At 37.4% G+C, this 18,562-nt stretch overlaps 1 protein-coding gene across 2 annotated transcripts in view; it reads left to right on the forward strand.

The window, feature by feature from the left end:
• KIAA0825 (KIAA0825 ortholog) overlaps window positions 1-18,562 on the forward strand; it is a 393,731-nt gene that overhangs the window by 137,789 nt on the left and 237,380 nt on the right. For both annotated transcript variants that reach the window (XM_086717843.1, XM_086717852.1), the window contains exons 13-14: window positions 221-331; window positions 14,491-14,630. In XM_086717843.1, coding sequence (XP_086573969.1) covers window positions 221-331; window positions 14,491-14,630 — 251 coding nt within the window. The remainder of the gene's footprint in view (window positions 1-220; window positions 332-14,490; window positions 14,631-18,562) is intronic.

Raw genomic sequence — 18,562 nt, forward strand, 5'->3', positions numbered from 1 at the left:
GATGATATTGTCAGACCTTTCTAAGTATAAGGATTGCTCTTTGGGGGCCTCTGTGTTACCTATTAACACAGATTCCAAGTGGATGAATGCATTGTCCATTCTAACACAATATCATTTTGTGTAAAATCATTAACTTTGACTAAGTGAGAATAAAAAGTTTTGATGGTCTTCATGGGTAATGTTTTCTGTATATTATGAAATAATTATTTTATTTCCCCAGGACTTTTCAGCATGGCATGGATGACTCTGCTTCAAATTCCATGAAACCATTTTTTAAGCAACCATTACATTGGTTTTCTTGCATATCACATTTCTACCCTTCTTTACTCAGGTGAGAACCTCTAAATGCTTTACTATGTAAAATTCGGTGATTTCTTTAAAGTTTAGGAGAAACTTTTACTCATCGAGGTAAATACATCTCACAAAAAGAACTTACAAAATATTATATTATATAGGTAAGTAAAAAGTATTACTTCCTTTTTTATTAGCTCAAGAATCCAGGATACAAACTACATAATCATTTACTAACATGGTTTTACTGATATAATGGCAAATTGTTAATTTTTGGAATTTAGTGGTTCTAATTGCTTAGCCATCTTACAATTTATCCTTTTTGATCTATGACTGGGGATTTGACAGTACTACAACTAATTATCAAAAAAAAAAAAAAAACCAGCAAAACTGGATAATTCATGTAAACTAACTCAGAGCCTTAGGTAAAAGTTGAGAGAGGAGAAACTTTAAAAATTATGAATAGGGTCTTTAACTTTTATTATTTAATTAACAGCATTTAAACATAAGAAAAATCATTTAAAGCATGAAATATACTTCCAGAATAATCTGATGACATTTGGTGGCATTATATAGAGTGTCAGTTTGATTTTTCAATGAATATATCATTGGAGAGGACCTTTGCTTGGTATCTGTGAATAAATATATCATGTATAGCTGAAGGAGATATTGTTAATCACCACACATTCTTGATGCACCTTGGAAATACACTAGCCATGATTTCACTCTCTAAATTTACTGAGTGTATCTCACTCTTGAGGAACAAGAGTCATACCCAGAAATAAGGGTGTGTAAACCTCCTACACAAAGTCTCCATAAATACAATAGATATACCCTGTTGACCTATTAAGTTGCTGTCTCCATATAGGTAATGGGGAATCCAAGGTCAGTGACACATAAGACTCTATGTTCAAGTGTATTGTTGTTACTTCACTTACAAATAAAACATTTTCACCATCTCTGATTAACTCCTTATGATTGATTCCTAGAAATGGAATGCCCTCAATACCCTGTCATTTCAGTACCCAGCAGCTTGCATGTAAATAGACTCTTATGTCACTGAAAAGCAAAGAGCTGACTCTTTAAAATTCATTATTGCACAAATGAGAAGTTGCTTTAATCTTTTAGTAGTACCACTTTCATCTTAATCTATAACCATTGATCTATAATCTATATGCTATAGAGCCTACATCCTATATATCCTATAGACCTAGGTCCTAGGTCTATAATCTATGCTCTCTAACCATCTATAACTTTAGGCATTGCTCTATAAGTCTTGCCCTTCAGGGTTGCTCAGCCTAGAAAGAGGCCTGGAAAGTCAGCATGGAAATGGGTTTATCTTTCAAACAGCTACTTCTTATGTTTAACTTCTTTCTTTCTTCTATGCCTGCAGCAAGTATAAATGTAATAAGACTTTTCTTTCTGTCTGCTTCTGTGTAGTAATCAATCTCCACTATTATCCAACACAGACATTAGCACATGAGGGTCACTACTTAGTCACTACTCAGAAATGCAGTTTGGTACACGCTTTCTGGAGGACTTTTTAGTGAGCTGTGTCAAAAACCTTAAAAATATTTATTCCCCTTGACCCAGAAATTTCTAGGAATCAATCATAAGGAATTAATCAGAGCTGCTGATGAAACTTTATATGTGAGGATATCTGCTGAAACATTATTTCTGAAAGACAAAAAATGGAAATGAATGTCCCACAATATAGAATGAGACAAGTCAATTATAGGATAGTCATATGATACACTACTATGGAGTCATTAAAAGGGTTGATATTGAAAAATATTAAAATGACAAATAATTATGATTTATAGTTAAAGGGAAGCTACAGTTAGTGATTATGACATCAAAACTGGCCCAGTTTTTCGAATGATAACTATATACCAGACATTCTAGGTGCTTCATGCACATTGTCTCTTTTAAATATCTCACCAGTCTGTGTGTATTCCTGTGCTTCTTTCATGAAGAGTACAGTGATGTGTAAGTAGAGACTTTCTGGAGACTTCAAAGCTGGGAGGCGGACGGTGAGCCCAAGCTTCTCAACCAGAGAGCACATATTCAGAAAGATGTTAACAGGTGTGCATGAAACGTCTAAGATTGTCAGTTATTTACTATGTAAAGGCTCTTTTTTATGGGGCTCTTACATACTAATCTATAGTGTTTATGTCCAGGGGAAGGATCTAGTGTGTGGATTCCTCAAGCTTGCTGGATGTGAGGCCCATGTTTCCCAGGGGATGAACAGTTATTGGAAAGTGGGATACAATTGAAAGTCTTGAACTATGCCATATTATTTACATATAGCATTAAAAAGTATGTGTAGAGGGGTGCCTGAGTGACACAGTCAGTTGAATGTCTGACTCTTGATTTTGGCTCAGGTCATGATCTCACAGTTCTTCAGTTCACGCCCTGCATCAGGCTCTGAGCTGACTACACGGAACCTGCTTGAGAGTCTCTCTCTCCCTCTCCCTCTGTTCCTACTCCCACGTACTCTCTCTCTTGCTCTCTCCATCTTTCTCTCTCAAAAACAAATAAACCTAAATAAACAACAACAAAAAAAAACTTTAAAAAAGCATGTATGTAAAAACAAATCTTGAAAGGATATATGCTAGGGAGCTTATAGTTTTTATCTTTATATGGTAGGATTGCAAGCAATTTTGATTTTTATATGTATCATTTTACCTATTTTCTGTATTTCATATAATGAAAACAATTTAATTTTACAGATCTTCCTGGACTAGTGATGGGGTTACATCCTGATGACCTCATCATAAGTTTGAAAATATTGTTAAGTCACAAATGCACTTAACGTGCCTAAACTACAAATCATCATAGCTCAGCCTCACCTACCTTAAACGTGGTGCGAACACTCACATTAGCCTACAATTGGACAAAATCATCTAACACAAGCCTATTTTATAACAAAGTGATGCATATCTCATGTAATATCTTGACTATTTACTGAAAGTGAAAAATGGAATGGCTGAACGGGTACAGAGTGGTTGTGAGCGTCTGGGTTGTTCACCCCGTGACCGCACGGCTGCCCGAGCTGTGGCTCTCTGTCACCACCCAGCTCCGTATCGTACAGCATATTGCTAGCCCGGAGAAAGATCTAAGTTCAAAACTTGATATGCGGTTTCTGCTAAAAGCCTATTGTTTTCACACCATCATAAAGCTAAAAAATCGTAAGTCGAACCATCGAAAGTCAGGACCGTCTTTATTAATATAAATTTTTTTTTAACAAAAAGAAACCCATTTTTTATTGCTTTTTTGTTCACATGGCTTATCCTATAATCTCTATGCAGATGATTTCCAGCTTTGCGTCTCCAGCTCTAAGCACTTACCTTTACCCTCAACATTGTATGTCTGGCTGCTCCTATTTCTCAAATGACCCACTGTATTACTGGAGATCTACTATGATGTCCTCAACTGATCCTTCCTTCCAATCTTCCCTTGTCCTTTCTACATGGTGTCTTTTGTATTAGGAGTGTCATCATTCTGAAACACATGCAGGGTAGAATCTTGATTATAGTTTCCATACTGAGCTGGTTCTTTGCTTGTTCCTCGTGTATTATCAGGTTCAGTTGATTTTTTCTTGACTGTTCTCTTAGAACCATCCTTTCTCTCCAACCCATTACAACAACCTTAGTCCATCTGAATACTATTTAACATGTTTCAAATACTGTTTTCATTATATCACTCTCCTGCTCAAAAATCTCTTGTAGCTTCTGCTTGGCCCACAGGGCTGGCTCATTTTCTGGAGCACCCAACAGCTTTCTCTACTCCAGTTGTTAGTCTCTCTTGTCTTTAAGACACAGTTACTCCATACTTTTCACTTTTATTATTTTTTATTCTCAGCTTCAGACCTTCATGTAGTTTCTTTTCTTGTAATACCTTTATTCTCCTTTTTGCCTTTCTGAATTCTCCATGCAAGGTACAGGATGAGCTCTCCTACCATGAAGGCAATACTTCCTGATAATTATTCTCTAACAGGTCCACAGAATATGCTCAGAAAGACAGGATCCATGTGACCTGAGATCTAACACTTTTAGAACAGTGGTATAATCACAGGAACCCAGAGAAGCAATGAAAGTATTTCAAAATAACTCAACATATTGATTCATACTTGTGACACATTGCAGTGTGAATTCCTAGACCACCATCATGTGACATTAAAAACCTCCACCTTTCATGGGGCACCTGGGTGGCGTAGTTGGTCAAGCGTCCAACTTTGGCCCAGATCATGATCTCATGGTTTGTGAGTTCTAACACCACGTCGGGCTCTGTGCTGATAGCTCACTGAGCCTGGACCCTGCTTCGTATTCTGTGTCTCCCTCTCTCTCTGCCCCTCCTCTGCTTGTGCCCTGTCTCTCAAAAATGAATAAATGTTAAAAAAATTTTTTTTTAATCTCCACCTTTCCATCCATTTCCCTCACATACACCTGCTGTTTCTGTATGTTTTTTCACCCCAAATTATTCTTCAAAACTCCATTCCTCACTTTAGCAACTAAAATGAACTGTTCAGGGAAACACATGGGTTGGATGACGCTAAACTAAAAATATATTAGGCTTTTCTTTTTTAGAAAAGGTACGTCTGAGGGTAGAGGTGACTGAAATATCTAATATTATGAAGGATCTTAGTAACTTATTCACCTATTTGCTTGTTTATTTGCACATGTGCATTGTTTTAGAAAGGATTTAAGTTGGCCTTTAACAAGTATTAAATATATTAGGATAATGAATTAAAAGTAGGTGAGAAGGAAGAAGCAGAGCAAGGAGGGGGACATGAAATTAAGACTTAAGAGTTACAAATGCATACACAGTTGTATGGACCATAAATTTGTCTGTAGGATTACTAGCAAAAGCCCATGAAGTATATAAATTGGTAAAAATAGAATGTTTCATGTTCTCCCAGAATCCCTGGAATAGAGTTTAGAAGAGTTTGCTTTAGGGAAAATAAATGTATTTTCAAAGCAGTAAGTGAAATGTACTGTATTCATTATCCCTAGCACTGGCATAGGCTAACAATGTGAGTTGATTTAGAAAGGGTAATCAGTTTCATACTAGATTAAACTGAGGCATGTGGAGAATATATTAATCTCAAGGTTAATACTATGACACCATACTGTGCTTTCATATAAATGTTCAAGGAAGAATACCATCTTAGTCAATTATGCCATTATATTATAATGCTTTTTATTATTTTCCAAACTTTCATCTTCTTGTGGTTCTTTAAATATTTCCTAATATTTTTCCAGTCTTCCTTACCTAAGTAGGTCATAACTGCACACTGAAACCAAGTAGCATAATCAGTGTGAGTAAACAGCCCATTCATTTTACACTGCTCATTTTCTTTTATGATGACAACATGATGTTTGGATTTGTGGCCAGTCCATTCTGAGCTGCCGATATTTCTTTCCACTCTGCTTTTGTTTCTATTATTTTTTTACACAGTGTAATCCTGTTTTATATTTATATACATTTTCCCTCCCTAAATATATTAACTTTTGGCTTCATTATATTATATGCTTTGTGGGTCTTTCCTTTTATCCAGTTCACCAAGAGATGTTTATTCATTTTCTCAATAAATGCATTTAAAATGTTTTCTCCAAGTAAGGCACTGTGCTAGGTGTTAATGGTGAGGAAAGAGGTAGACAATCAAGTTGGAGACAAAGCCCCTTTCCTCAAATAACTACACATACCATTATCCACTTCTTCCATCTTGAGATGCTCTCCCAGTTCTTCCTGACATATTCTCCCAATCTTCTTCCTCCTTTTCTGTTGCTTTTTCTCTGTCTCCTTTGCCAGTTCATCTCCCTAGACCTGGCCATGAAATATCGAACGTCTTTAGTGTTCTGTTGCAGAACTTTTCCAGGCGAACTGAAACATGCCTGTGGCTTCCTGTACTCCTTGTGTGCCCTCAGATTCAAGTCTCTAATTTTTACCTCTCCTGGGACTACAGACCCGTATATCCATGGGTGCCAACCATACCTGAATGCCTTCCTGAGGGTTGCACCTGGTGATCACAAAGACACCTCAAACTCAAAATGACCAAAATTGGACTTAGGATAGTCTCCTCCAAACTGCTCCCCTTCTTTTATTCCCTGTTTAGATGATGGTACCTCTATGCAGTTGTATAAGCCAGAGACATAGGAGACAACCTGAATACCTCCCTCTTTCTCTCCTACTATATCCAGTCCATTGCTAAGTCTCATTTACTTTAACCCCTAGTATTTGCTGTCCATTGCCCACCTTTGCGTTAGTCCTAACAATCATCTTTCTCCTCAGTAACTGCAGTGACCTCTTAGTTTTCTTCCTATATGTATGTTGACTCCTATGTCCAATGTTTTCTGAACTGCAGCCAGAGGTTCCTTAAATCCAAATCTATTTTCAAAACTAAATTTTTATCATTTCACCTTCATGGCTTAAAAACTTTCCATGAATTCTTCTGTGTCCTTAAGTGTAAACAAAAACATTTAGCATCCTATAAGACTTACGTAGGTGTGGCTTACCCACCTCTGCAACCTCTTCTGATACCATACTATCCTGTGATTCTGCTCTGCAGACATTAGCCTTTTTACATTTCTTTGTTGTGCCACACTCCTTTCTGCCACAGGATCTTTGCACATGCTTTTCCCCTTTCCCTGAGATGGCTTTATTCTCTTTCACCTAGTTAATATCAACTTATCTTCATATCTCAGCTCCAGTGTGACCTCTGTATGGAAGCCTTTTACCAACCACAAAAACTGGTTCACTTCTCACTGCATCTTCTTTTTCTTTTTAATGTTTATTTATTTTTGAGAGAGAGAGATACAGAATGTGAGTGGGGATGGGGCAGAGAGAGAGGGAGGCACAGAATCTGAAGCAGGCTCCAGGCTCCAAGCGGTCAGCTCAGAGCCCGATGCAGGCCTCAAACCCACGAACTGCGAGATTATGACCTGAGCCAAAGTCGGATGCTTAACCAACTGAGCCACCCAGGCGCCCCTCACTGCATTTTCTAAAAGCATCTTTTTTGCTTTTCCTTCATCGAGTTTTTATAGTTGTAATTTTATCTTTATTTGTATGGTCATTTAAACTATACATATATTCTTCACTAAATTCTGTAATACAGTGACTGTTTTTGCTTACTGCTGTGTATACATGGCCTAGCACGTAGAAATCAGCCAGCAAATAGCAGTTGAATGAATAAGTGAATGAAGGAACACATGAATCATTATAGTATTGTTTCAGATATTGCCAGGCTAAATGGTACATGGAGCTCTTTTCAAACATTTGATTTGAATGGTAAAGCGCAGGCACAGGAAGCATGGTCTTATTGAGGAGGTGGCTTCTAGTATCCTTAGGATAAAACATCTGGGGAGGAAGACAAAAAAGAGTTTTGGTCTCCCAGCTGCTTCTGACAGCCTGTTCCACAGGACTCATGAAAAGAGCTTAGAGATCTTGTACTCTGATGAGGTGCCAAGCTTTGACTTGGAGCCAACAGTCAGGGAAGGAGAAATGAGAGCCTTTTAACACCAAAGCTCTTAAGTGGTTGTTCCAGAGTGTGAGCGAACAAGCACCTGGATCATTGAAAAGGTTTTTTAGAAAGTCGCATGTCTGTGGATCCGTTATTAAAAGAAGCTAAAATGTCCAATGAACTAGGTACTTGATATATCTAGATATTTATTCATATCTTCCCTTTTCTATTATGGTTTAAAGGTATTATATAAATAAGAATATAGCGTTAGAGCCAGCAATGAGATAATAGAATGGGTTTTCACATGAGACAGACATGATTTGTAGACTTTTATAGTTTTGTGATCTTGGAAAATTATTTAACTTCTACGAACTTCAGTTTCCTTGTATAGGAAATATTTATATTTTGGAGGAAAAGTTAAAACATACATACAGTACAGTTTTACCGATTACTTGCAAACAGCTTGCAATACTTCTTCCATCTTGAAACATCTTCCTTCCTTGACTTCTGAGACACTCTCCTACGAGAGTCGTGAGGATTAATTAAATGAGCTAACATGCCTCATCACATCAGTACTTACTAAACAGTCATTCGGTACTGCTGTGTTAGTAAAGAGCTGTATGTTTCAGAAAGTGGCAGATTTTATCAGTTACCCAAACATGTTAAAATGAATCTTCATAAATGTGTAAAGTGAATAGAATATTGAACCACTTTCTTACTGAGCCTCAGTTATCTGAAATGTGATGCCAAGGGAGACCTTTCTTGAACTCCTTGTAACAGGCATTTATTATCTGGTAGACAGGGACTAATAACAATTAAAGGTGCTAGAGAGCTAACTTCTGCCCTCAAAATGGATGACTGAGTGATTCAGTAGTGTCCAGTGTCTCGTGACTCAGTCGCTAAATTAGCGCTTCAAGGGGAGTCCAAAAGTGATGGTTGATATGTATAAATATTAAAATTAGATTTTATATATTTTAAGAAGTAGCATACACTCACCTATGTAATATTAAAGTGTGGAGCTGGGCTGTGAGTTTTGGATACTAATATCTTTGGGTGATTTGGGGGAAATGGGGTCATCCCAACTAAAAAGTTTAATTTTGCTAAAATCAGGACATAACACAGCTCCTCATAGTTTTAACACCTACCCTCTAATTTGTACACAGATAATGTGGATACAACCAACTGTAAAAAAAATGAGACCCTTTAGAAGTGTCAATATACCTTAGTGAACAGAATTATTAAAAAGCGAGGCAAATGCTGTATGTAAATGTGCAGGTGAACCTTGTATGATTTCTGTTTATTGAATCACCTTTAATTATAAAGATCATAGAGCCTTGACTTGGGTTTTTTTTCCCTGAACTATTTTCCTCTGGTACTAAAGTTATTTTCCTAGAGAAAGAAGACAAAATTGCTTTAAATATTTGTATTTACTTATTTACCTAGGAAGATTGTAAAAGATCAGTTTTGGAAAGCCAAGAATAGTACAGTAAAACAGGGCTTCTCTTCTGTTTTTGTTTTCTCACTTGAAGGCTTTTACTGTCCATTTCTCTTTAGTTGTGCCCTTGCCTTTGTTCTCTGAATCATGTAACTTATGGCCTCTGGTATAAATTTGGTCCAGCATTCCATGACAGGAACCATCTGGTTGAAATCAGCTCCTAGATACCTTGAATAACATGGCTCCAATTTGGGAATCAGCCTTGAGACCACAAACTTGATTTTGGGTCAAAAAGATGGTGTCTTCAATCAGGAGGTTGAATAGAGTCAAACATACTCAATGCTGGAAAATATAACTTACCCACCAAATATCAACCAGGTTGAATTGAGAGCAACATGGAGTACAGGAATGAACATGGGTCAGAAAGACCTGGGTTCAAAGTCCAGTAGCTATATTTATTAATTAAATGACCTTTGAGTAGTTTCTCAGTATTCCTGAAACAAAGATTAAGTGAGGTGAATTCAAAGTGTCTCTATGCATGTCTTATTTTAGATTTCCGTAAGAAGCAGACCCAGAGACAAAGATTCAAGTGAAAGTAGTTTATTTTCTAAGTGGAGGAAACCCTGGAAGGGGAGTGGGTAAGTGGGACGAAGAAAGAAAGACGGTAAATAAAGATTAGTGTAATCAAGCCAACTACCGAAGGAATAACCAGAACTTAAACCTTCTGGGGAAATTCTTGGAGCCATTGTGGAAGGCATATATCTCAGCATTATCCCACCAAGGGAGCAAGGATACTGAGGCATTTATATAGCAACTTCCATCAGTCATTGGTTGAAGGCTGCTCTGGGGCTGTTAATTCACTGGCACTTCCAACTTGTCTTGCTGGAAGGCAGAGAAATGCAGGTCAGGTCAAGTGAGGGGTAAGGGCAAGAGAATGTGGGGACATTAACAACACCTGCTTTGGTGTACCCCTTACATTACTGATATCCACTCATGACCCATGTTAATTTCTCTGAGTCTTACCATTGATTCTTCAAGGTGATGCCTGGCTAAAGCAGCTTTAAAAAAATATTATTGCAGTAGCGTTAGTGGGACAAGCTAGAGTATCTCCTGCTACAATTATTCCCAAGTCTGCAAATGATAATCATCATTACATCCTTCTGTGACTTATTCCAGCTTCTCCTCACCCTCGACAATCACATCTGCTGGGCTATGTTGCTTGCCCAGTGGAGTCACTGAGACATTCATCCTTGAGGAGTTGAACCCCTGGCTACCATTCCTTTACCAGAATGTTGTTATTTCTGCATCCTGGTTATGATTATTAACATGCAGGAGGGCATTGAGAGCTGCCCTGGTGAATCCCTTGAGTCACAGACATACTCCTCCCTGTTCCCCTTATGCAATAGCAACTCCATTTCCTCAATAATTAGGGTTCATTACCCTTGCCAATGTAATAACTCCTTTCTTTGCCTGCTAGACTGCTGGCGTGAGAAGCCACAAATGACCAGATGGCAGCTGTAACATTAAGTTTATTGGGATTCTTGATGGTACCCTGGTAGAGGTGTGTGTACTCCAGCTCACCCCACCATGGAAACCAGAACTTCTACTCCTCCAGGACCTATGGGGAGTTGTGGGAATGGAAAACACAGATTCCCCAAGTGGATCATTGGGAGCACCAGTGAGGGGGGGCCCCTTTTAATTTTACTCTTGACTCCCAGACTCGTGTAGTTTATCTTTTAGGGACATAGTACCATATAATGGCTGTTGGTTCAAAGTAAATATCAAATCCTGGAGGACAGTGCCCCAACATTGCTGGGTGTTATTCCCAAGATGTGAATTTTAGAGTCCATTCCAATGTTTTCCGAGTCTGACAGCATCTGCATGAAACATATATAGTAGGATCAGTGGATCCCATGGTCATGCAGTCTGAACCTGCTACAGAGCCTTCTCTTGTTCTGTGCCTCATGCACAACCATGGTTGGAAGTCAAGCCCGTACATACTGGCACAGCTTTTTTTTGTTTTTTTTAATTTTCTACTACAGTATGAGTTCATACTAAAAAAATTGCAGTAATTACAAGTGAACTACCTGATGAGCTTCCATAAAGTAAACACACCCAAATACAGCTTAGGTTTTGCATGAAGATTCTATAAAAATAATTTGTTAGTTTCATAACCAGTAATGATTGAACCCTATTATTATATTGCTCCTTACTACTAGGACTTGAAAAATTCTTTAGGCTAATTCATGCCCCAGAAATGTAGCACTTATTAGAGTATAAGCCTAAAAAAAACCCAGCCATAAATTCATCTTGTCTCCCAGTATAAGTTTTATGAGTTCCAGTGGATTCATAAATTTTTGTTCTCTTTCTTTGTATTATACTGGAATTCAACATGTACATATTTGAAACAAAAATATAAAATATATATATGTATAAAATTTCCCTTTCTGTCATTTTTTTGTGAGGCTAATCTCACATTCACAGCTCTACCAGCTCAAAGGATGAGGGAACATATGCTTCTCCATATGCCCAACACAGACTCCTCAATGCATTTATTACTCGGAGCTTAGTGATTGAGGAATGTTTGTAATATTTTATTTTTCCTCATAGTGAGTCATTCTACTGTACATTTCAAAATCTGTGATAAGTTGAAAGATCCAAGAATTGAGGTACATTTCAACACACAGTTTCCCATCTGGTAAATGAGTGGTTTTATTTATAACCAGGTATTCAGATGTAGTAGTATGAAATGACCTTCAAATTATTTTGTTTTATTACACGTCTAAAGGGCTGAGCAAATACACTAACCCCCTCCAATCCACTCTCCACACTGTAGCCAGATCAGGAAACTCATGTACCTTAAATTCTTCAACCAGTCCCAGATCCCCACTTTGCCTAATAAGGCCCTCCATGATCTGTTCCTATCTTCTTCTTCAGCTTGTCTCTCAACAATCCCCTCCTTTTCAATACTCCATCAAACTAAATCTTTCAGTTTATTAAAAGTATCCTTAAATCAGCATTCAACTCAAGTGAAATATATAGGTAGGACATGTTTAAAAATTAAGTCACTTTTAATATATAACTTACTACCAACTAGTTGTTTTTCATCTATTGAAGCCCAAGCAAGTTCCCAGAAGTCGGCACCTGGGAGTTAGGATGGGAATAGGGACAGCCATTGTGAAGATTTGCTTTAGTGTTTCAGTCAAAGGACTCACCTAGTGTAATCCTTTGGTACTATGTTTGGAACTTCTGCAAGGGCCAGACCAGTCTGGGAGTACCCAAAGTAATTCAGAACTCTTCAACTGAAGGCCTTGATTCCTCTGGCCTGAGAGTTAAGTTTAACTCCCCGCTTCTCTCTTCAGCACCCACCTAGGGCAGGAGTTTTCCTAGCTTAGTGACCCATCAATTACCCAAGGAATTTCTCTGTTTTAAGTTATGTTATCAGAGAATCTCACTTTGGGTGGGTCCAAAGTTCATGTAAGGCTGAAGGATTTTGCATCATAATGTTGTGAGATGCCACACAAGCCAACCCAAGCCAAACCAAGGGAAGGTGCTTTGAAATTTCATTTTATATCTTCAGATCCTCTCACTGCTCAAATCAGCCTTGTGACAAAGTATCTTCTTTTTTAAAAAGAGTTTGCCTACCCATCTGTGAGCATATGAGTCAATCAGTTAACATTTACAGCGCCCTTAAATGAGCTTAGTTTACTGGTGGGAGCTTTGGGGTTATAAAACGAGCATCCTGACAAGGCCTGACTCTGAGTGGACAGATAAAGCTTTACTTGATGAAATAATAAAGTGCTAAAATGTGTATAATTGCCATAAGTGCTTTAATTTAGAGTGATAGAAACTCCTATGAAGAGAAATTTTTAGTGAAGACTGAACAGAGAAAGTGATGTTTTTGCTGCAAATTGAAGGATGGGTGGGATTAAGGTAAGTAAAGGGTTGTGAGGATTTCATTGCATGGGTGGCAGCCAAGGTGGACCTGTAAGGGCACAAAGGCACAGACAGAAGAGAAATGATATCAACTAGGCCTGTCCCTACTGCCAGTGCTCCAGAAAGTACTGCCTACCACAGTGGTTCTCACACCCGAGAGGGCGTCATATTCCATTAAAACACAGATTTCTGGGACCCACCGCAGAATTTCTGATAGGATGAGGCCTGGGAATTTGCATTTTAAACAAGTTCTCAGGTGATGCTGCTGGTGCTGGTCCAGGGCCCAACCTTTGAAAACCACTGGCTTGAGTAAGCTGGTAACTGGGTGGTTCACTACTCAGTAAATGTCATCCGGGAATTATGCGACAAATCGTCTCTCTCAGCAATACCCTTTGTTCTGCTTCTTTCTGCTCCTAAGCATATGGTGCTCTCATTCACACCTTTCCATTTCAGTCACATCGTTCCTTCCCAATGCCACCCTATTCCCACAACCCTTATGGTCGCAACCAGATTGAGTTCGATCATTTCCTGCCTTTTCTGTTGTTGTGGTTGTAAGCTGATTTCGGATGTTGTGATCTTCAGCCAATCTAAACTTTGAGATCTTAAAAGGAAAAAGTGAATAATGTTATCAGTTTTCAGTTTCTACTTTTACTTCCTTATCTCCTGCCAATTCATTGGTAAATTAATGTAGTAATGTGGAGACCTGATTTTGATTTTCTATTCAACACTGATAATTACTTCCCAAGTAGAAGCCTATTTGCCTTGGATTTATTTCTCTTTGATGAAATGATTACCCAAGTAGGTAGCAGTGCGACTGTTACAGTGGCTCTGATAATTGCATGTTGATTTAAGGCTTTACTATTAAATAATTAGATTACAGTTGACCCTTGACAGAAACTTTGAATTCCTTTAGTTTTATCAGCAATCACAGTACATGGCCAATTACAAGTAGTCAAAACCCACTGTAACTTTCTTTCCATGAATAATGAAAGGAGTTAATAGCACATAGTAGGCACTCATATATTTGGTGAATGAACAAATAAATGCAATTAAAATAAATGCATAAATAATTTCAATTTGCTCCATGAAACAAAAACAGACATGGTCTTGTGAAATATAGGCATGGTTATTTTGTATCAGTTTTAAATTTGGCAGGCTACCAAATGTTAATTTGCTTTTAGCTAGTTGAGATTAAATGTAATTCCTTCCCAGAGCAACCCTAAAGTAAGCAAGCATGAAAGCATTTTCAGAGTAATCTAGGAGGAATTGACATTTAAAGGAGTTAGCATTACATCTGTACTTTAAGGCTATTAATTTCATAGATAAATTAACTTCATTACTCTATCTTTATCTTACATTTCGAAAGGGCTCCATCATCTGGACGACTGACAGCCGAGGGTCAATTGAAACTGCTCTTATCCCAGCCAGGTTGTAATTGGAACCTGCTTCTGGAAACCCTACTGCATCAAGATGGTCTTTTACTGAGAATCTTGCTGAAGAGCTCAAGTGAGTATATGAGAATGTCCTCAAAAAACCCAGTCATTGCTCAAGTTGAATGAATTTTTTTTTCCCTATTTGAACATGGGCAGAGGAATGTAAACCAACTGCCTTGTATCAACAGTCAGTGGGGTTAGCTGCAAACAAAATATTGAATCACTTTATAAACCTATTGAAAAGATTCTTTTTCAGTACCTCAAAATGTGGGAATATAATCTTTTTATGTGGTTCTAGTTTATCATAACTATCATTATATAGAAATATATTAATACCTGGAGTTTGAGATGCCCAAGAATATTATACAAACATAGTTAAATGTCAAAAACAGAAGTCTCAACCAGATCTAAGAGAGAGGGAGAGAAAGGAAGACAGAGAAAGAGAGAAATTGCATTAGAACTACACTAGAAATTTCAGTGGATCATGAAGAGGGCTTATGTAATTTATAAACAAGCAAACTATGGCTTACAGCCATATCCATTGGGACATAGAGAAGTCATTGTAAGAAAAGTATGAATGGAAATTGAAGAGTAATAGAAGACCATACTTCTCTTAATTAGATTTACTTTTTTCCCTGTAAGTGCTATTTTAGAAAATGGTAAGTGAAATTATGCCAATCTAATTATATTCCTCTATATAGCTCTCCTGCTATATCTTTGAAGAGTTTTCTAACCATTTTCACATACCCCTATACATTTCTCTCCTTCCATTCTATACCCTACATGAAGCCAGACTAACTTTATCAATCACTAGCTTCACTGTAGGTTTCATGCATCACATTCTTTTTTTTCTAGCTCTTCATCACCTGAAGTACCTAATTCCCATCCATCTGTCATTCAAATGTGACCCAAGAGTAGTTTTCTAACCTTTTATCCCCCACTATTCACTTATATACGTGCATGTGCCTGCACACATATGCACACTTATTTCAGCCCATTGTCCTCAAAGTTACATGCACCTGCTCCCTCCACACCTTGGCTCACCCATTTGTTTTCGACTTGAAAGACCCTCCGTAGACAGCCCAGCCTCCACCAGTAGTATCCAAGGACCAGTTGGTGTTCCAGATCTTTGAATGCTCTAGTTGACCCTGTTCTCTTCCTTCCCTGAACTTCACAGTGTTTGTTATCTTGGCAACTTATTTGCCCTTTAGTATATGCTGCCTTATGTTGTTATTATGTTTGTATATAAATAAGGCAGATGTCACCAGGCCCTATCAGCCTGTTGGTATATAAATGAGGCTTATAGTGTTCTCCTGTCCAGATGGCTCCAGTCATTTCTGGGAATTTTTAGTTCCTCAGATCTGCACACAACAATTTCCCCATATTCTCCTCTCCCACCCACCCTGATGATGGCTTCCCCAAAGCCACTTATTTAGGGGAAGTGCTTCACTGCTGATCTCCTTGTGAGACTATTGCTCCTGCTCAGGTGCTCCTAAACTCATAAAATCTTGTGGTGCCAAAGGTCACCTCAACTCCTCATCTTGCTGTGTTCCAAACAGAAATTCATAGATTACCCCTCTCCCAAACCCTGAATCCCTGAATCTCACTTTATTCCCTTTGCCTCCAGATAGTATTGTTTAGGTCTCAAATCTCACAAAGTTGATCTGAAAGCAATTTCGTTAACTTCAGGCTCTAAGGCCACTCTCCTGAAGATAACTGGTATTAGGGAAATACTTCCTTAAGTAGCCAACTTTTATTGTTTGCTTATTAGGTTTTAGGTGCAGTGCCAAGCACTTCACATTTGATTCTTACAACCTAATAGAGTATATACTATTGTTTTCTTTATGTTAAAAGTAATGACATTAGAGTTTAAGATAATGTCATTTGCCTAGAGACACACACAGCTTATAAATGGTGGGTAAACCTGGATTCTGAACCCAGCCGGAGCTTTCTGTCCCCTGCCCTTCCTATATAAATACTCACACAAATCAAATCCTGGCGTGGGCTAGGGGAATCTGAAAGAACTTTAATCTGCCCACTCTCAGGCTGAATCAACTAAGACATTCTGATGCACATGTATTTAACAGGTCTTTCCAGTTAAGTAATTAGGCCGATCACAAGTTTTTATATTCCTTTGCAAGTTACCACAATGCTTTATGGAAAAAGTCTAAAAAAAAAAAAAAAAAGAAAAGAAAAGAAAAGAAAAAGGAAAAGTCTAGTGATTGTACAATCAATGATCAGTTAGAATATAAAATACAGAGCTTCCCTTAAACTTAATAATCGGGGCTTTCAGGCAAGATGGCTGACTGGATACTATCCAACTGGGCTACAGAGTTACACTAATATAATCGTAGAAACTCACAAGCATGGTCCCAGAATAGAATTGGTCTCTTATCGGTAGAGTTATATAGAGCAGCCTGGAAAACCAATTGTGATCAAACCTTGTGACTATAATGATATAGCCACTAAGTATAGCAGTCATAGTTATGAATATCTAACCATGTTTTCTTCCAAATGAAAATGACATTTACTTGCCAAAAATATTATATCCACCTTCTGGTACATATAGTATTGTTAGGTGTTTGATCAGGGTTACATGGCTGTTCTGGTATTGTCTTGTATTGAATTTTATTGACTACTGCAAATACTGTAAGAATGAAGTGACGGAATTTACTAATCAATTGATTGACTTACTTATTAAGTTCCCATGGAAGTCTTGTCACTTTAAGTTAGAAACAATATACTCAGGGAATCTTATTAACTAGACTAAGATGGAAATTATTATGTACATAAAAATAAATTTGTAATATTTTATGCAGAGCTTTTCTTTTCATTTGATTAGAAGTCTCAGAGTATTTCAGAACTCATTTGGTAATTTAGAAGTTTGATCATATTTTTAGAAAAGCAAAATTTTGGAATAAGATATGCTGAATTAGCTGTTTCAAGCAACATAACTGTCAGCTTTTTATGGGAGAGTTTTCCTTTATAAATAGGGTCTTTTTGGTCTAATTGATAAAACTTAACTCGTGTTAAATTGGCTCAGGAAGAAGAATCAAGAGATTTTGAGTACATATTTTCATTATACATATTTTAAAACAAAGTTCTTTCTCTAAGAAACAGTTATTAAATTCTGTTAGGTACAGATTTTTTGATACATAGTCGTGTATTATAAAGGCTAAAACACATGCCACTTATCTCTTTTATATCTGTAGCTTTTGGTTTTGCTCTATGAAAATGATTTATCAGAATTTGTATTTATTTATTTTTTTAAACCAGCAGATCATAGAGGTGCCTGGGTAGCTCAGTCAGGTAAGCCCTGACTCTTGATCTCAGCTCAGGTCTTGATCTCAGGATCATGAGTTTAAGCCCTACATTGGACTCCATGCTGGGTGTGAAGGCTACTTAAAAAAACAAACAAAACAAACAAAAAACATCAGCAGGTCATATACAGAAATGATTGTCTTATAGTATGAGATGCAACTTCACTGCTATTTTGGAAAATAGCAAAATTTAATAAAGGAATGGTAAAATTTTAACCTATAATATATGCTTCATGGGCTCCAAACTTCTAGGAAGTGAAATCATGTTTTTGCTATGGGTAATAATTCCTCCTGTATAAAAAAATGTAGCATTTTCAGGGAACGATTACATTACTAAAACTTGATAAACATAAACTGATTTCACATGGGGATAGTTTATAACATTCTTAGGGTAACATTCAGTTGGCATTAGAAGATAATGTTTGTTGGTTTTATTTTTAAGGTAGGACATCTTAAATTTGAGGGAAAAAACTCTCAGTTACAAATGTTTATAGAGGATTTTAAAGTTGTAAGACACTATTTTGGATTATTGACTTTAAAAACCTAGGGTGATTGTTTTGGTAATTACTTGACAAGGACCACATGGCCCAAACAGTTTCTTGAGGCAACAAAGGAACAAATATTTGTTAACAGGTGGCCTTTTCCTGTTGGTGACACTTGAATGAAGTGTGACTAACATTCTTTC

This window comes from Puma concolor, chromosome A1, assembly GCF_028749965.1.
Source record: "Puma concolor isolate L17-30 chromosome A1, mPumCon1.1.hap2, whole genome shotgun sequence".
NCBI classification, from domain to species: domain Eukaryota; kingdom Metazoa; phylum Chordata; class Mammalia; order Carnivora; family Felidae; genus Puma; species Puma concolor.